The following is a 20,288-nucleotide window of genomic DNA, read 5'->3' as shown; positions in this document are numbered from 1 at the left end:
ACGTCAACACCTCAAAACTTACAATATCACTATTAAACAGGCAAGAATCTCTCACTTCAAAAAACTAATCTCTGACCACAAAAATAATCCCAAATTTCTCTTCTCCACCATTGATCTTTTAACAAACAGTAATTTCAGCAGATCTCATAAGACAATAACAAATACCCTGTGCGAAGACTTTGCAGACCGCTTCAGGTACAAAATTGATAACATCAGATCCAGTCTTTTATCTCAACAGGTTTTAACTACCAACACGTCTGGATCGCAGGTTCTACCTGAGGACTGGTCTTCCCCACCTCCTTTAAATCGGCGGTGGTGAGGCCCCTTCTGAAGAAGAGCAATTTAGACCCCAACATTCTTAATAAATACCGACCTGTATCCAACTTACCTTTTTTAAGTAAAATTTTAGAAAAACTTGTTTTTAACCAAGTAAATGACTTTTTAAACAAAAACAACATTTTAGAAAGGCATCAGTCTGGTTTTAGGATGAACCATAGTACCGAGACAGCCCTTTTAAAGATTTTAAACAATATCAGGTGCAACTTGAATAACCACAAGCTCACAGTCTTGGTACTGCTGGATCTGATGCATGCTTTTATCTCCTGTCGCTTAGATTACTGTAATGCCCTGCTCTCTGGTCTTCCCAAAAAGAGTATCTCCAACCTTCAATTATGACAGAATTCAGCGGCATGAGGGGAGCACATTACACCAGTTTTAAAATCGCTGCATTGGCTCCCTGTGCATTTCAGGATAGATTTTAAGGTTCTTAGTTTTTAAATGTCTTAACGGTCTTGCGCCTTCTTATTTATCTGACCTACTTTTACCCTACCAACCCTCGCGGACCCTGAGGTCCTCCGGTACTGGCCTCTTAACCATTCCAAAAGTAAGAACTGAAACACACGGGGAGGCGGCCGTAGTTATTATGGACCCCGATTGTGGAACAGCCTAAAAAGAGGCTCAAGACCCACCTTTTTAATCAGGCTTTCAATTGATTTGTTTGATTTTTCTTATTCCTTTAATCACGCTTCTTAGCATATTTATCTTTGTTTGTATCTTATTTTAGTTGCATGTTTTAACGACATGTTTAATTGCTATTTATTTCATTTACTCATTTTATTTTATTTAATGTTTATGTCTTAGTCCCTTGGTTTTCAGCTCCAGTGTTTCCTCATGGGGGTCCTTGGTTTTTAGCTCCAGTGTTTCCTCATGGGGGCCCTCCTCACTGAGAACTGCTCCTGGTCTACTGATGGGGGCGCTGCTGAGGGGATGGCTCTGGCCTGGATGGCTGGAGGCCTCTGCGCCTTGGTGCAGGGGCCTCCTGTCTGCCTGGGTCGGGGTGGTCTTGGGCGGCACTCCCCGGTCATGGGCCGGGGGCCCTCTCAGTGTGGATGGCCCCCAAAGGTGGCTTATTCCTTATCTTGTCCGTATGGGTGTGTGTGCGTGCGTGTCTGTGTGTGTGTTTCTGTATGTAGTTATGGGGGTGGGAGGGCTGGGTTTTCTTCTTTGTTGTTTTTAGCTTCTGTGAGGCACTTTGTGTTGCTTTTTAAGTATGAAAAGTGCCATATAAATAAAGTTTGAAGTTTCTTATCCATCTGACGTAGTTGACATGATGTTACTGTTACAAAGTACAGTAAATGCAAATCTGCCAAATAGTTTTCAATATAGTGATTTCATCTCGGTGCATCTGCTCAGAAAATATCTAGCTAATTGCTGCATACAAAGCCCTTTCACATCACTTTAATCAAAACGGCTATAGTCGATAATCACTGCTGTGACTAACTCTAACCCTCCTGCACATTCCACCTTTGTTATGGTGCCAGATAGGTGCAATGCATCATGGCTCGAGCTTATGTACAGTTACCTGTATGTACCTTCTCCTGAGACCATAGATAAAGTTACTTGTCACTCCGCTGACATTCTCCTGAGGAAATTATCCATCAGACTGCAGCCTTTCAGAGCGACGAACAAAAGAGGATTATTTGCCACTGACTTTTTCTTCTTTTACTTTCCAATGAACTACAGGCTTTCGGACCGACGAAAGAAGAAGGGTTGTTTGCTGCTGATTTTTCTTCTTTGGCTTACGTTTCTCCTGCTGCTGTTTGTTGTTTCTTTGTTTTTTGTTTCTTGTGTTTTTTGTGAAATTTTTAAATTGTATTGCATGTAACTGTCTAAATTGTGTTTTTATTTTTTTTTAAATTCAAAGTCTGACTGAGGAGCTGCAGCGTCGTCACATGGCAGTGACTGGCATCCCTCCACCACTCCCCAGTGCCAATGTTACAGCGAGACCATCGACCACACAGACAGCCGAGAGTGCGGCTCCTCACTCAGTCTGGGAATCATCAGCACCGGTGATGCACTTCTCAGATCCTTCAGTGTTTCAGGCAAGCATGATCTGATTAACTGGAGTAATCCCTCATTTTAAAGCTTACATTCTCCTATTAATCAAAGATTTAGTGTGTAGGGTTGGATTACGTCATTTTACATCATTCTGATGTTGTTTGAAAATGTACTGGTTCATTATAAAAAACACTGCAGGGCTTTATTTATGTTTTTCATTTTTTTTAATCAAAGGCAGTTGGATGTCTGTGACGTTGAAGCCTTTACAAAAGTAACATGTTATCCGAATAACTACACAACCAGTAACCACATACTCTGAAGAAGCAAGGCGGCTAATTAGGTTAGCTCTCGGTGAAGGGTAGACACACGATGGTCCACTCAGTGTGGCACGCTTGCAGCCCCGGACATCTAAGGGCATCACAGTCCTCTGGCCTATATTTGCATTTTTCTATCTGCTTGCACAGCATATCTAATCAGAGGTGGAATGAAACATCTGGCTGTTGGACCTTCCTCACAGGGAAAGGAGACTCTGACTGATGGACTGAGTCTCTTCCCGCTGGCTTCGCCCTGAATGGTCTGGCAGTAGAGTTATCAGCTCTGTTGTAGTGAGGCAGGAGGAGATTTGGGGCTCCAGGGACAAACACATGCTGTTTGCTCTCATGATCAAAGCAATGAGCTTCTTATTCGCTGTCACTCCTCTCTTCTCTTTGCAGGAGTGTATTGTTTTCATCCCTGTGCTGGTGTTTGATTTTTGGTTTGTTCAAAATCCCTGGTTCAAACTCAGAGTTTGAGAAAGTAAAGGGTGACACATTATTAAGTATCTAGAGGTTGACAAACATAAAGTTCACTGCTCGCTGGCTTTGTCCTGCCCAGGCATAGTTCACCATCTTACAGTACTTATTGGGTGAATGGTCTGGCAGTACAGCTGTTCATGACAGTTCATTCTTTTTTTCCCCATGGTTAGTTTGCAGGACATTGTTGCTATTGGCAGTGTTTGTGCAGTCCTCTGGCCTATAATTTGTATTTTTCTATCTGCTTGCATAGCATACCTAATCAGAGCTGGAATGAAACATCTGGCTGTTGGACCTTCCCCACAGCGAAGGGTTAGATGATTCGCCAACTTCTGGAGGGCCTGGGTGTAGTCCTTCTCTATAGCTGCCCTCTTTTGGCTGAAAGTTCTCAGGTCTTCCAGGAGGTCACATTCTGTCTGGTGCTTGATGTGTATTCTGCTCATCTGCTCTGCATGACTGTCTGTTTCAGCTCCTTTCTCTGTGGGGGTTGCATCCTTATGTCTTGACATAAAAATTATACAAAAGACAGAAGTTTATCTGGAAAAGTTTGTGCAAATGTTTCGAACAAATGAAAAGTGAAATAGGGCATTACAGCCAATCACAGCCAGTGAAGCGGCCATAGCGAGCCCAGTAAATAGCAAGTTGAGCACAGTCTTGACAGTCACTGCAGTAACTAACTCACTCTGGGTACTTGTGTCTGATTGGTGGTGGCCGTCGTTGTAGGTGGTGCTGGGCAGGGACTGCTTCCCACATGCGCCGGCCCTGTGGCATCCAGAGCAGCATCTTCGCTGCGCTCCAACAGCATGCTGACGTCACTTTGCTCTTGCTCTGTCTTCAATTTAGTACAATCAAAGGCTTTTTTGGTTCGGGGGTGCTCGCAGTCTCAAATATGAAAATGTCATGATCAGTATCAACATCATCACCGTCAGCATTAACAGGCAAAGATGGGGAGCTCTGTGGGCTCACATGCACTGATATCAATGTATGTGAGGTGCCCAAATGGAAGCCATTAACTTTGGGTCTTTTGGGTGTTCGTTGTGGAGTAGCAGGCTTTGTTCTTTTCCCCCTCAGGGGACCTGTTGACAGTGAGTATACATGAGAAATAACTGGTGCCAGATAGGTGCAATGCATCATGGGTAGAGCTGTCAAATACACTGTGACAGTCGGTTGGGTGGAGCTGAACTAAACTACAGTCATTGTCAATTTTTTTTTGAAATTTTGCAGGTGTCAATCTACCATGAACACACACTGTAGAGTCACTTCTTGCCCTCCGTCCTCATCCTCAACCTCACTCCAGTGTTTGGGACTGAGTGTGTGCTAAACAAACCGATCCAGAGCGCTGCAGCTCCACTTCCATGCAAACTGGTGGATAGTCTGACAGAAGGACACGGAGGTGTTTGATACTGTGAGGAAAAATACGTCTGGTGCTCTGCTTTGTGGAGCTTGTAGTGTATTCCATACCGTGAAAAGACTGATGATGGGTTATTTCTTTTGTACATATAAAACCATCAGCAGGATGAGTATTATTACCTGTAATCCATTCAAAGGGTTTGTCTGAAAAGCGCAGGTTGTTAGCTGCATTCAGCTAGCCTGGTACAGTCTTGACAGTCACTGCAGTGACTAACAATGCATCATGCATCTGTCAAACACACTGTGCATCATATACACTCTCCTGCACATTCCACCTTTGTTACGGTGCCAGAAGGGTGCAATGTGTCAAGAGTAGAGCTGGGCTGGGATAGTTGGCATGAGATGGGCTGCCGTTTTGCTCACAAAAATACAGTCATTATATTTCATAGAGAGACTTTTCAATGTCTAAACAGTTTATTCAGCAGTTAGTGTGATGTAGATGAGTAATGCAGGAGGAGGGTGTGCAGTGAATCATAGCATGATAGTGTCAATTATCTGTCAGGCTGAGCTGATTGTTCCCATGGGCCGATGTAGCATTAGCACATTCACCCCTTCCTATGGTGCCAGAAAAGTGCAATGCATCATGTGCAAAGCTGTCAAATAATGTGCATCACGTGCACAGTCTGTTTGACAGCCAGGGAGGTGCAATGCATCATGCATCTGTCATATACACTGTGCATCAGATGCACAGTGCACCAGAAAGGTGCAATGCATCATGGGGTGGGCAGTTGACAGTCTCTGCTGTGACTGAATTCAGCCCTCATGCACATCCCACCTTTGATGCTATGTAGAAAGGTGAAATGCATCAAATGTGGAACTTGGCTGTGCTGTGCATCATATGTGCAGCCAAGCACAGTCTAATGCTCCTGCACATTCCACCTTTGTTATGGTGCCAGAAAGGTGCAATGCGGTCTCGGCCTTTAACATTTTCCACCGCTTCCCGAGCCACTTGGAGTTCTCCGCGTTGGGCATGACTGCTCCATGATTTTCCTCCACCTTTCTTCTGGTGCTGGAAAGGATCATGCATCATGGGAGTAGGGCTAGGGCTGGGCTAGAGGTCTCGGGAGTCAAACACACTGTGCATCATATGCTAACAGACAGTTTTGTCACATAACTCCAATATCCCCCCTGTCCCACACAGAGAGTGTCTCAGAATTACACTGCACAAAGATTGTAATCCCAACACAGAATCAGAAGATGTTGCATTAGCACTTTTCACCTTGTTATGGTGCCAGAAAAGTGCATCATGGTTAGAGCGGTATGGCAATGCATCATGGGTGTAGACTATGCGTCATAGTTGACAGTTCACAGATGACAGTCACTGCAGTGACTAACTTCAATCCTCCTGCACATTCCACCTTTATTATGGTGCCAGAAAGGTACAATGCATCATGGGAGTAGACTGGGCTAGAGCTCTAGAGTCAAACACACTGTGCAGCATATGCTAACAGACAGTTTTGTCACATACCTCCACTGTTGCCCCTGGCCCACACACAAAATGTGTCTCAGAGTAACACTGCGCAAAGCAGATTGCAATCTCAGAAGATGTAGCATTAACACATCCCACCTTTCTTATGGAAAGATGCATCATGGGAAGAGCTGTACTGCAAAGTATCATGGCTATAGACTATGCATTAAAGTTGATAGCTCACAGATGACGGTCACTTCAACCCTCCTGCACATTCCACCTTTGTTATGCTGCCAGAGAGGTACAATGCATCATGGGAGTAGACTGGGCTAGGGCTGGGCTAGAGCTCTAGAGACACGAACACACTGTCCATCATATGCTAACAGACAGTTCTGTCACAAAATATGCCCCCTATCGCACACAAAGTAAGTGCCTCACCGCACAAGTAATCAGACCAGATGTAAGCTCAACACAGAGGCAGAAAAGTGCAATGCATCATGGGTAGAGCTGTCAAATAAACTCTGAATCATATGCAGTGTATTTGAGAGATAGTTGACAGTCACTGCAGTTATCAACTGAACTGCAATGTATCATAGTTGATAGTCACTGCAGTTACTAACTTCAACCCTCCTGCACATTCCACCTTTGGTGCTATGCAGAAAGGCCATGATGGTTTCATCAGGGAAGGATTGGCTGTTTTGGCCTTGGTTATGGTGCCAGAAATGTGTAATACATCATCGAAGGGGATTGGGTTAGGTTGTGCATCTTATGCACCTTTCTTATGGTGCCAGAAAGGTGCAATGCATCATGGGGAGAGCTAAGTGAAAAGCAAAGATTTGTTTAAGGTCAACAGCACCCTCGAGTAATAATGTAACAGACAGTCACTGCAGTGACTAACTTCAATCCTCCTGCATAAGCCAAACCAACTGCCTCCTAGCTCCATACTTACAGGCATAAGAGCGGTAGAAAGAAAGAAAGGATGCCAATTCACACGTTTAAGTGAACTTCTTAATGTAGCGGAGTTTCAGATAGGCGATGATGAGGAATACGAAGGTCATGGCGGTCAAAGCCACATGATTCTCCCACAATCCCCAGGTGGTCCAGATACTGCTCTCCTGTGCATGTCAGGCCGGCGGCGCTCAAGCTGCAGTTGGTCACTGCAGCCGACACGTTGGCGTTTCGGATCACAGTTTCCTCACAGAACTTCAAACCCAGAAACTCATTGATCTTCCAAGCTGCGAGGCCGTAGCGAGGAATGCTGCAGTATAGTCGATAGTTCACAGGTGACAGTCACTTCAACCCTCCTGCACATTCCACCTTTGTTATGGTGCCAGAGAGGTACAATGCATCATGGGAGTAGACTGGGCTAGGGGTGGGTTAGAGCTCTAGAGACACAAACGCACTGCGCATCATATGCTAACAGACAGTTCTGTCACAAAATATTCCCCCTATCCCACACAAAGTAAGTGTCTTGTAAGAGTAACACCGCACAAGTAATCAGACCAGATGTAATCTCAACACAGAGGCAGAAGATGTAGCATTAGCACGTTCCACCTTATGGCGCCAGAAAAGTGCAATGCATCATGGGTAAAGCTGTCAGAGCTGAGAGATAGTTGACAGTCACTGTAGTTACTGACTTCAACCCTCCTGCACATGCCACCTTTGGTGCTATGCAGAAAGGCCATGATGGTTTCATCAGGGAAGGATTGGCTGCTTAGGCCTCCTTTGATTGTAGGATGCTTGTTTGCTTGTGTATGTGCCTCTGAAGAAAAAACAAACATCTAGTAAGGTTGACAGTTTGCCTCAGGAAGACAACTTTTTGTCTACTGGTTGTATATGTATGTACAGTCTGAGTGTGTTACTCATTATAGGTAAAGCATCATATACACAGTGCAATTGACAGATAGGTGACTAACTCTATCCCTCCTGCACATTACACCTTTCTTATGGTGCCAGATCGGTGCAATGTATCATGGGAGTGGACTGGGCTAGGGCTCTAGTATTCACAGTCTATTTGACAGCTCTGACTGCCAAATAGATGGCTGGCTGGCTATTTAGCTGATATTTGACAGGCATAAAGGTGCAATGCATCATGGGTGTGGTCTTTGCACTAAAACATTTTGTGTTAAGACATGGAAAAGAAGCTAAAGAATACAAAGACAGAACAGCAGAAACCCTGACCCCGGTAGCATACCACCCATGTCCGCTACAGTTTCTCCTCCTGTCTAATGATTCTTCTCAGCAGTCTGGGCCCTTGAGATAACGACTGTGTCCGCTGTCTATGCATCTTTGTTGGACATGGGAACGAGGGAGGATGGGAGGTTTGAGTGTGAAAAATATCCGACTCAGATAGTCCCTGCAGTGGAGGAGGTCCTGTTTCCTCCTGAGGTGGTGCGCTCATGCACTGACAGCATCCCTCACCTTCTTGTCACTGTCTTCATGCCAGGCTATGACTATCTTTGGGCACTTATGATCAGCCTCCTCTGAGTCTTTGCACTTCATTAGAAACATTAGGTCTCCACATGAGTCAGTTGCTCCAATGATCTTCTCTGGCTGAAGTCCTCTCTCAAAGGCACGTGCAACTAGAACGTCATCCTCCTTTTTCCTTTTTCAAGATTCAAGATTCGATTGCTTTTATTGTCTTTGAGCATGGCCATGTCAATGAAATTTGCATTGCAACCCCCATGTGAAAAAGAAAAGATAATAAAATAAGATAAAATAAAATAAGAACTCACATCTAGATAAAATAAAGATAAAGATAATATAATAATTTTTTGGGCGTGGGTGTTAGCGTGTGTGCATATGATGCACAGTGTATTAGACAGATAGCTGCCAGTCACTGCAGAAACTAAATCTCTTTCGTATGGTGCTAGACAGGTGCACTATGCACAGAGCTATCTGGCTGGAACAGCTCTGGCTGTCAAATGGATGGTCTATTTGACAGCCACAAAGGTACAATGCATCATAGGTAGAGCAACTACAGGGATTAACTCTAAACCTCCTGCACATTGCATTTTTGTTATGATGCCAGAAAGGTGCAATGCGGTGTCTTTAACATTTTCAACCGCTTCCCGAGCCACTTGGAGATCTCTGCGTTTTGCATGACTGCTCCATGATTTTCCTCCACCTTTCTTATGGTGCTGGAAAGGTGCAATGCATCATGGGAGTAGACTGGGCTATGCAGTCTTGTTATGCATCATGTGTAGAACCGGAGTCCTATTCCATTATTCCTTGCTGCGGTATTCAGGCAACCGGACCTGCTTTGAACACTCTAAGCTTTTTTTTTTTTTTTTTTTCACCTAATGGAACAACATCTACTGCACATTGCACCTTTCTTATGGGGCCATGCAGAAAAGTGTGGAGCTTGGTGTTGCCTGTGCATCATATGCACAGTTGTCAAATACCCTGTGCGTCATATGCACTGTTAAGACCCTTTGTTGACCCAGACCCTTTGTTGACCTGTGACCTGATGCATGAAAACTTGTTCTCTTTTCTTGTTTTGTTAGACTTCTTCAAACAGTTGTCACAGATGAAGCCTGATGGCCAAATGATGTCATAGTACAGTACGCAGACCTGATGCATCCACACTTTTTATATCATATCATCTTTTGATATTTGACAGTCACTTTCTGCCATGCAGAAAAGACACCAGAAAAGTGAAACAAATTAAGTGTGGAGCTTGGCTAGGCACAGTCACTGCGGTCACTGCACTGCAGTGACTGTGCCACGCAGGTGCCACGCAGGTGCAATGCATCATGGGTAGAGCTTATGTACAGTTACCTGTGTGTGTACCTCTCCTGGGACCACAGGTACAATTACTAGTCGGTCCAGTCACATTCTCCTGAGGATTTTTCTGCCAGTGACTTTTCTTCTGAGATTTTTGCGACAGCTTTTCAGGCTGACTGTTAAGGACAGTAAATTGTTTTGAGTTGTTTGTTTGTTGTTTTCTGCTCTTCTAAAGTGATTCTGCTGTGAAATCGTTTTAGTTCTGAGATAACGTCACTTCCGGCGCAAACCGGAAGTTACGGCAGAAAACCGGAAGTACAAAACGGGCACTCGGCAGATCGGTTTTTGAGTGTTTTCCACAGCTTTCTCCGTCATCTTACATGCCTATTAAGACGCATTGTCTGTAAGTATGTGTTCTTGAGGTCTATATTGATGCTGAGAATGTATTATTTTACGAGTTACGGCCGAAATTTACATGTTTATTCTGTAATGCATTGTGTTGCAGTTTCACACTGTGGTTCAGTAAAGGATCCAAAACAAGTTCCGGCTTCAACTGGCTTTATTGAATCCTGTGTTTAGCTGACTGGGTAACCGCTGGTGAGACCAGTACACTGACGAAAGGAAAAGGATTATTTGCCGCTGACTTTTCTTCTGTTACTGTCCATTGGACTACACCTATTCAGGACACCGAAAGGAGAAGGATTATTTGCTGCTGGCTTTTCTTCTTCAACTTACATTTGTCCTGCCGCTGTTTGTTGCTTCTTTGTTTGTTGTTTCTTTCTTTCTTCTGTTTTCAGATTAAGAGAAACATGTCCAGGAAGCCCAACAGGCACTATCTCCTTTGCCCGTTGTGCTTGAAGACCAAGGACTTCCTGTCAGTGCATCTGCGCCGAGTCTGCATGAAAGACAGCACGCCAGAAGCCATTGGTGCAGCGGTGGAGAAGGCCAAGAAGGATGTCCATGATCTTCTGGTGTCGGGCAGGGTGTTCCCCTACGTGCTGCTTCGCCAAATTTTGGATGATGCTGATCCACTCAGCAGGTTTGTGGAAGAACTTTTCACTCTTTTTTTTTTTTTTTCCAAACATCACTTCTTGTTTACTCTCTGAAATGCATGAAATTTTTAAATTGTGTTGCATATAATTGTCTAAATTATGTTTTTGTTTTTTTTTTAATTCAAAGGCTGACTGAGGAGCTGCAGCGTCGTCACATGGTGGTGACCGGCATCCCTCCACCACTCCCCAATGCCAATGTTATAGCGAGACCATCAACCTACGCCGCCGCGACGCAGAAGCCTAAACCACGCTTAAAGCTTGGTTTAGGCTTCTGCGTCGCGGCGACGCCGTACCTACGGCGTACACCCTACGCCGTCACTGAGCATTCGTAGTTCTGCGTCGAGGGAACGCGTTGCTCCGCAATTCACCGCCAAGCCGCTAGGGGGGTGCGGCTGTGTCTTTGTATGGTTTCGGGGGGCTCTTGCTGCCGCGAAGAGGAGTTGTAGAGGTGGTCGTACTTGCATACCTCCTCGATAATTCTTTCTTCGGCTTGGTCCAGTTTTTCTTGTAGCTCTCACCACAGAAACTTTGAAAATGGCGGTGTTGTTGTGCTGCGACCATCGGGCTGCGACTGAACCGAAAATTACGTTCTGAACGGACCAATCACAGTCCTCGACGTTGACTTCACTACGCGTCGACGCGACGTGTAGTCAGGATTTTTTGGAGGTGCGCGTCAGGCTACGGCGTAGGGTCCGCGTAGGGGTCTGCGTCGACGGCGTAGGTACGGCGTCGCCGCGACGCAGAAGCCTAAACCAAGCTTTAGTCTCAGGCAGGGCTCTCAGCCTTCTAGTCTTCAGTGTTTCAGGCTTGCAAGATCTGATTAACTGGAGTAATTCCCCATTTTAAAGCTTAGCTTTCCATCTTAGCACACAGTTTTATAACAAAACGCTTTTCCCACATTGCAGTGTCTCGACTGTGCAGTGGACGACCAAAAACAGGAAGCTCATGGCACAGAGGGGACTTTATCAGAGGCACTCTCTGGACTATCCCTTGCTGAAGGACTTTGGCCTGTACCTGGAGAGGGAGCTTTGCAATGAAAATTTTAAACAGGAGGTAAGTACTACCATAAAACATTCTGTATTCATCAAAAAAAAAAAAAATATATATATATATATATATAAAGTAAAAGAAGATGTTTTTGCGAAATAGTCATGATTAGAAAACAATGTAACATGTTTTAACATGTTTTTTAGCATGTTTTTTTTTTTTTTTTGCTTTTGGAGTATTTATTGCATGTCTTTTACTTTAAATTTGTTGAATATGCTGGAATGAATAAAGTATCTATCTATCTATCTTCTCTCTTCAGGTTGAAAACGTTGCCCGGTACCTGTACTACTTCGACTCACAGCAGCCATCCCTGCAGTTTGTCAGGAACAGGGAGAAGATCCGGCAGTACCTCTGTGAGCTCTCCAGGGCAAAACTCACAAAACAGACACAGATAAATTACCTGAAGAGCTTGAAAAGGTTGGTAGCATTTGTTGTGGGGTTTTTTTCTCCATATAATATCAACACTTGTGTAGACAATAAACGTAATTGAGCTTAAATATGTGCAAATACTTAAAATACTTGCACGTCCTCTGACAGATTCTTGATGTACCACACTATCAACACCAACCTGAGGCGAGAGGATCAGACACTCCATGGGGACTGCAAGGACTTTATTGATTACATTGGCTCACTGCAGAAGTCCTTCTCCAAGCAAGTGAGCAAAGAGATCACCCAAAAGAGGTAAGTTTAATTGTTTGCACGCAGCTAACTGGATTACAGTTCACATAAGTGAGCAATGTGGCAAGTAATGTCATGATTTGTAAATACATTTTATCCTTTTTCCTCATAGACACGGCCGGTTGACTGAAAAAGAGCAGCTGACACCGCGTGACTGCTTGGCTGTGCTGAGGGCTGCCAAGAAGGACTTCTTGGCAGTTATAGGGAAGGTCTTCGAGGACAAGGACGCGACCCTGGAGTTGACCGAGTGCAGCTTTGTGGTGTACTATCTCCAGGCAGTGGTGATTTTGAGACACCTCCAGCGCCCGGGCGTGGTGGAGCACATGACTGTGAGTATTATTGTGCCCTTTTTGTCTTGTCTTTTTTGTCTTGACATTTTTTGCCAGTACCCTTACTAATCGACATGATATCCTTGTTTTGTGCAGGTACAGGAGTGGGTTCAGAGAAATAAAGACACACTGGGCAATGCAGTTATTGGAGTGAAGGAGCACAAGACTGCAGCACAGCAAGTGGCCATGTTTGCCCTGTCCCAGGAAGAGGAGTTTGTAAGTTCAAATTCAATGTTCAAAGCACGTCCAGGAATGTGTTTAATCAATTGTAACTACATTAGAAATGTCTTTTTTGCAAGTTATTACGCACCATCACAATCTCACTCATCAGCAGCGGTGTGCACTTCTCAGATTGAGTAAATTATTTGTTAATCTCAGACAGGGCTCTCAGCTAATGCAAAATGGCCTTGATGTATATAAATATAGAATTACTGCAAGAGATAAAATAATTGTTTTGTGTTTGTTTAGAGAAAAAAAATGTTGCTTTGAGAAGGATTTTTTTTTTGGAACTTATTTTACTCTTTTGAAGTGTAACTGCAGTGGAGATGCTTTCAGCCAAGATGCATGTTTCGTTTCAAACTGTGCAACTGAGTCAACTGCGCAATCCTTATTTGTTATGGTGCAGTGCAGTAGCAATGCACCATGGGTAGGGCTGTCAAATAGGCTATACACCATAGTGTAGGTGTAACCCTAACCCCATTACTTTATTTTACAAGTCACCACACAGCCTTCCTTATTTGGGGAGAATCACCTTGCATGCTGAGACACTCAGCTTTAGTTAGTCACCTGTGAATCATGCATTTGTTCATATTTGTACAATCATATTTTTCCTCTGCCAACAGTGGTTTGACATGTTCTACACAAGGGTGCGGCCACAACTCCTAAACTCCAAGAAGCGCAAGAGGGATGACGCACAGGTCAAGGAAAGATTTTTCATCTCCTCCACGGGGAGGCCCATCTACAACGTCACCAATGACCTGAACAGACTGCACCGCAAGTAAGCAAACCACCATGATTCATTTCACCTCCGATATGTACCTGGTACTCCGGTGAGAAATCTTTATAAAAATTTTAAATGTTTAATGTTTAATTTTTAAACTCTCATTATAGATACAAGATTGAATCAGTGACCAGCCAGGTGGCACGGCGAGTGTTTGAGACGGCCACCAAGACTCTGACCGACGCCGACAAGTCTCTAGTGGCCGACTACCTGACAGACTCCACCGCGACGGCTGAGAAACATTACAGAATGAAGCAGACAGAAAACATTGTGAGGGCCAGTCATGTGCTAGGTGCGCTAGCTGATGACTCAAGGTAAGCATGTTTCATATTTGTCAACACAATTAATACAATCAACAATTTGTAAGCATCAACTCTTATACCCTTCTTATAATAACCTTGATTCTTTTTTTTTGTAGTGCTGACTCTGCAGAAGAGGGTACCAGTAGTGGTGCTCGTCGTGTCCGTAGCGCTGCTCGCACCGTTGGAAATGTGCAGATGGATGTCCAAGCGGCGTACGACAGACTGCTGGAACATCACCCGGTGACTCTGGATGGGGATGTGCCAAGCAAGACTGAGCGGGAACGAGCATCCCCTGACTGTCAGCGGGCCCTGTACGAGCATTGGCTGAAGGCGCAGATGAAACTGCGCAAGCAGCATGTTCTTGGTGAGTTTCTTTTTTCAATATTTAATTGCATTTTTTTCCCCAAGTAACAATGCTACGTAGATGTACATGTGCTACGTACATGTTGTCAATTTTAGTCTTCTTGACTAACATCATCCTATCTTCTTCACAGCATACTTCTGCTGTCGTCTGCCGACGGAAAAACCGAGTCAGCGCCTGGATTGCAAAGCAGGGATGGACGAGCAACATCCCCAATGCTGCCAATATCATCAGAGAGTGGAAGCCCTCCGGAGCTGAGGACGCGACCATGGACTCCACTCACATCCAGAAGCTGACGAGATCGCAGAAGTGGAGAGGGCTTCTAGTCAACGCCGTTGAAGGGAAGGGCAAGGGTGTCATCATGACCCGGAGATTCCAGACTGGTGAGGTGGTCTGTGACTACCACGGGCGGGTCACCACAGCCAAAGAGGGCAAGAAAATCCACAAGAACACCAGTGAGGAGGAGACTGGATACATGTTCTTTTACAGAGACAAAAGAGGGCAGCCCATGTGCATCGACACACATTCAGGCGTTTGTGAATGCCACCCTGGACAGCAGACTGTTGGCCGGTTGATCAATCACTCAAGAAAAGCAGCCAACCTAAGGTCAAGGTTGTTCACTATGGTGACAGATGGGGAGGAAACAGATATCATTCTTTTCCTCGCAACCAGGAACACTGACGTGAATGAGGAACTCTTATTTGACTATGGAGCAAGTCAGAAGTCTTTTCGTGGGGAGGGCTCAGGCCTGGCTTGGCCCCCTTAAATTTTGGACTGCCACCTTCAGACTTCAGACCCTTTGCCACCTTCAGACTTTTTGAGTTATGTCAAAATTACTCCCTCCATGTTTCTCTGTAACTCATACTGGACTTCGCTGCTATCGCAGTTGACAAGTCCTTTAAGGGAAAGTTTTCAGCAACTCCATCCAGTTTCCACGAGGGCAGTCTTCAATACGAGGTGTTGTGAATCATTGTGAGGAAACAAAATTGTAAATGATTCATTGTTTACACTAGTCGTTTACAATTATTCAAAAAAAGAAAATTGAAAACGTTTTGTACCATGGGCGGAGGAGGAGGTTGAAATTTGTTTTTACCTTGAAATTGATTTTCAGGATTTACATTGAAGCAAAACCAAAAAAGGAGAATGGTGTGTGTGTGTGTGTGTTGTTCTTCTATGCTGGTGGGAACTTTGACCTGACTGTACACCTACCCATGGGGACTCATGTCACCGTGGGGACAAAAAATGAGGTCCCCACGGGCAGAACCCCCTCATTGGCTTTAAAACAGTATTTAAACATGCCCCATGCTTTTTTCCTTTTTTTAAAAAAAATTGTCCCCTTTCTTAGACTTTTTTAGACTTTTTGTCTGCTTTATATTGTATGTATGTATGTATGTATGTATGTATAATCCAGTCATTTTCATTAATATTAACCATGTTTCATATTGCTTTTAAGTTTACTGATATAAAGTATTGGCTCCCATTACATCTGTGTCTTTTCATTCATCCCAACCTCTCAAAGTTACCTCCAATTCACATTTGTTAACGTTTATGCAAACTCTCTTATGTGAACTTTTCCCTCTTTCTTGGTTGTTTTATTCATTCCCATTGAACACTTTGTAAATACTGTTTAAAAAAGGTGTTCAAAGATTGATTATTACCCTTCATCATCTCTTATGTCAGTGGCGCAACATGAATTACTACAGATATCAATACGGTATTGAGGTGTTGCACTGTTTTAATTTAACTAACACATTACAACCAGACAGTGTTCCCTGTTCACTTTGGGGGTGCTTGCAGACGATGATGATGACAACAGTGAGTTACAGTATAGATGCAAATATAGCTGCACCCCTTGTGGCTAGCAAGGCTCGTACTTTGGTGGTTTGTTTAACAAGTTAATCATTGATTGCAACATTATAACAGCTAAGTATATGTACAGTACAGTACAGTATACCCTCTACAATAAACTAGACTACACCACTGGGTCTAACTCCACATTTCAGTACTACACAGTTTAGTCTTTTCTCATGTTTTCAGCAGCTACTTTGTGAACAACAAATATGTGTTGAAATCAGCAGGAGGAGAGCTAGTTTGCTGTTAGCTGTCAGCAGCTGATGGACAGTAGAGTCCTGCCATGTGTTTGGCTCAAGGAGTTAACAGCTAAAAGAGGTAACAGAGCTAATAGAGCTAATAAATCTAACAGCTAATGGAGCAAACAGAGCCAATAGAGCTTACAGCTAACAGAGCTAATAGAGCTAACAGAGCCAATAAATCTAATAGCTAATGGAGCTAAACACACAGCAGGACTGAGAGTTTCTGTTCGGAGGAACATGAAGCGTTAAAGAGTGAACTGCAGACGAATGTGACAACGCAACAAGTTCACAGTAAATAAATATACTTCATATCATCCAAACCACCAAATTGCACCTTCTCACATCTGTATATATGTATATAAATGTAGCCCTGAGTTCTTTAAAATGAAATAATATACAACAAATAATAATATAAGATAAATATATAAAACAAATAAAATGCAGTCTTTTTGAAATAGTATGCTTTAGTCTCTTTAAACCACTTATTACTCTCTTAAATTCACAGATAAACTTCCGCAATACCACTCTTAAATCAGATAAACACAATACTGAGATGATATTTGTAGCAGAACTGGTCTGTAACTGACCCTCTTCTCCCCTCTTTGCATTCCTCAGGAGAAGTGTAGTGATAAAACAATCAGACTTTTAAGAGTTATTGACCCTTTGGAAGGTTCACAGGAAGGTGTGAACTCAGGCAGAGACAAGATGTCTGGTTGTAGAACAACTTTTCACACTCTTTCAGGGCAACAAGAGTCACTGATAACACCTTCACTTCAAATTCACATCTGCTCAGGACGTTCTCATGGAGGTGCTAACTCTTTCTTGATAGCCCATTAAGGGAGTTAAGGACAATTAAACTGCCTGAATGGACAAATGCCATGTCTCAAAGGAATCTTTAAACCAGATAAACCTGTTGGTTAGACACGCCCTGGAGCGATGATAAAGTCAGTAGCGCACAGCGGACTTCAGTTCAGTTGTGTTATGTTTTAGTTCAGTTTTGTGTTTAGTTTTTAGTTACGTTCTGTTCTGTTATGTGTAGTAGAGTTCTTGAGTTTTCCCTCTAAGTTTGTCCCTTGATCTTTCTTCTGTCTCTTCTGCGGAGTTTCTTTAAGTCCTTTGTCTTTAGTTTTCAAGTTAATTTTCCGCTCCGTCGTTTTCTCAGTCTTTTTGTTGCTGCTCACAACTACACAGGGTACCTTGATTTAATTCTGCAGAAAATGCATTTTTCTAATCTTCTTCTTGAAACTTTAATTTTTGCTCGCCACGCCAAGCCGCATAATTCCTATTTTTGTTGTTAAAGTCTAGTCACATTATAATAATTTTGAAGACATTTTCGACCGGCCATCGAAGAGTTTCTCAATGTTATTAGTAATCAAAAGCCTTGCCAAATGACCGCCAACTAACTGACCGCACCGAAGACCTGTAGCCTGCTGCTGACCTGCTGGTCCGGGTTAAATAACCATCAGAAGCCGTTCCTTGTCTGTAACCGACACACCGATTCGTCCGGCAGACCGCTGCGCAGATCAGAGTGACGGACGGCGACGCGGAGCCTCTTTGTGTCAGTTCGGAGCGTCACTGACAAAGCAGGCATGCTTAAGCGGTTTTGAATAAGAGCTGGTCCGTGAGGTTGAGATACTGTCAATTTGTTTAAATTCTCTAAACCGTTCATTCCACAAATCAACTTTATATTCGCGTCCCCATTTTCCCTTTAAAACCTCACTATCGCCAAACTCATTTTACCATTCTGTTGCCATAAGTTCCTCTGTGCAGTGTTTGTGTTAATCTATATCATCCATATAATCTATCGCATTATCCATGATTCATATTCATTTCATTATTGTGTTTAATAAATAATCTTTTGCATACAAGTCGTTGTCAGACGGTGTCCTTTTGAGCTGGATATAAGCAATCCCTGTACTGAGAGTTTACGCCTTAGATTATCAGACTGATCTACTGTTGGTTCATTCGTTTTCACTACATCAGCATTACAAGACATGATATACAAAATCCTTCTTAGCTGAGGAAGGTTGGTGCCCCTACTCTTATTAACGAGTGCAACATTAATTTAGAGGTAATAATTAATTCCCCTACAACCCAATTGTACTTTCCTCTTTGAAAATTTGGAAACAATTCAGGCAAAGCTTCAAACTTTCTGCACCCATCCCATTAAGCCCTATCTGCAACAATCATTTCTTTCCCCCCTCCAGTACAGACGCAGCTTTCGTTTTGTGGAGGGAGAGAGGTCTGGTTCGTTTTTCAGATTTATATTCGGAAGGCTTATTTAATACATTTAATGATCTCCGTGTTAAATATAATTTACCCCTATCATATGTTTTGATACCTCAAAGCATGGAACTATGCTCGTACACACTTTACTTCTTTCCCTCAATCTCCAATGGGATCTCTTATGTTATGACCCTGTGGGTCATTTGTGAGTGTATTATTAATACAAATAGTGTATTTGGAGCAGTATTTTGCTGGCTGTAAGTAAAGTGTAAGTTAAAAATGATACACCGTAATGATCTTTAAAACAACTTTATTTTGCAGAAACAAAATGTCATACAATTGCTAATAACTTTATACAGTGTTGTCACTTTACTAAAAGCTCTTAAAGTCATCTTATAGCATATTATTGATATTTATAAGGCATTACGCCCTTTCTGTAAACGAGCATTTAGCATCTTTTCTATGTTGAGAGGTTCTATGTGTGTCTTTACTACTGACTAGAGTAAGGATGGTTATAATGTGTTATGTGACCCAGGACTTCCATCCATTCCATCCATCCATTCACACCCGCTTATCCGGGGCCGGGTCGCGGGGGCAGCAGTCTGAGCAGGGACGCCCAAACTTCCCTCTCCCCGGACACTTCCTCCAGCTCCTCCGGGGGGACCCCGAGGCGTTCCCAGGCCAGCCGAGCGACATAGTCACTCCAGCGTGTCCTGGGTCTTCCCCGGGGCCTCCTCCCGGTGGGGCATGCCTGGAACACCTCCCTAGGGAGGCGTCCAGGGGGCATCCGGAACAGATGCCCGAGCCACCTCAGCTGACTCCTCTCGATGTGGAGGAGCAGCGACTCTACTCTGAGCTCCTCCCGGGTGACAGAGCTCCTCACCCTATCTCTAAGGGAGTGCCCCGCCACCCTGCAGAGGAAACTCATTTCAGCCGCTTGTATCCGGGACCTCGTTCTTTCGGTCATGACCCAAAGTTCATGACCATAGGTGAGGGTAGGAACGTAGATTGACCAGTAAATCGAGAGCTTCGCCTTTCGGCTCAGCTCCTTCTTCACCACGACGGACCGATACAGCGACCGCATTACTGCTGCCGCTGCACCGATCCGCCTGTCAATCTCACGCTCCATCCTACCCTCACTCGTGAACAAGATCCCAAGATACTTAAACTCCTCCACTTGAGGCAGGATCTCTCCCCCAACCCGGAGGGAGCAAGCCACCTTTTTCCGGTTGAGAACCATGGCCTCGGACTTGGAGGTGCTGACTCCCATCCCAGCTGCTTCACACTCGGCTGCGAACCGTCCCAGTGCACGCTGAAGGTCCTGGCTCGATGGAGCCAACAAGACAACATCATCCGCAAAAAGCAGAGACGAAATCTGCCGGCTCCCGAACCGAACCCCCTCCGGTCCCTGGCTGCGCCTAGAAATTCTGTCCATAAAAATAATGAACAGAACCGGTGACAAAGGGCAGCCCTGGCGGAGTCCAACATGCACCGGGAACAGGTCCGACTTACTGCCGGCAATGCGGAC

General features: G+C 44.1%; 1 protein-coding gene across 2 annotated transcripts in view; it reads left to right on the top strand.

Annotated features, from left to right (window-relative positions):
• LOC143316079 (uncharacterized) overlaps positions 1-15,923 on the top strand; it is a 317,818-nt gene extending 301,895 nt beyond the window's left edge. The window contains exons 1-9 of one of the 2 annotated variants that reach the window (XM_076723796.1): positions 11,636-11,777; positions 12,031-12,188; positions 12,309-12,452; positions 12,562-12,778; positions 12,875-12,994; positions 13,621-13,775; positions 13,889-14,092; positions 14,197-14,444; positions 14,575-15,923. In XM_076723796.1, the coding sequence (XP_076579911.1) occupies positions 11,670-11,777; positions 12,031-12,188; positions 12,309-12,452; positions 12,562-12,778; positions 12,875-12,994; positions 13,621-13,775; positions 13,889-14,092; positions 14,197-14,444; positions 14,575-14,699 (1,479 nt within the window). In that variant the 5' untranslated portion in view covers positions 11,636-11,669 and the 3' untranslated portion in view covers positions 14,700-15,923. Of the gene's footprint in view, positions 1-11,635; positions 11,778-12,030; positions 12,189-12,308; positions 12,453-12,561; positions 12,779-12,874; positions 12,995-13,620; positions 13,776-13,888; positions 14,093-14,196; positions 14,445-14,574 lie in introns of those variants that run through there. The other variant, XM_076723794.1, reaches the window with a different exon arrangement.
• Positions 15,924-20,288: the final 4,365 nt, after the last annotated feature.

Source organism: Chaetodon auriga, chromosome 23 (assembly GCF_051107435.1).
Source record: "Chaetodon auriga isolate fChaAug3 chromosome 23, fChaAug3.hap1, whole genome shotgun sequence".
Lineage (NCBI taxonomy): Eukaryota > Metazoa > Chordata > Actinopteri > Chaetodontiformes > Chaetodontidae > Chaetodon > Chaetodon auriga.
This window is presented reverse-complemented; position numbering and strand designations above follow the sequence as displayed.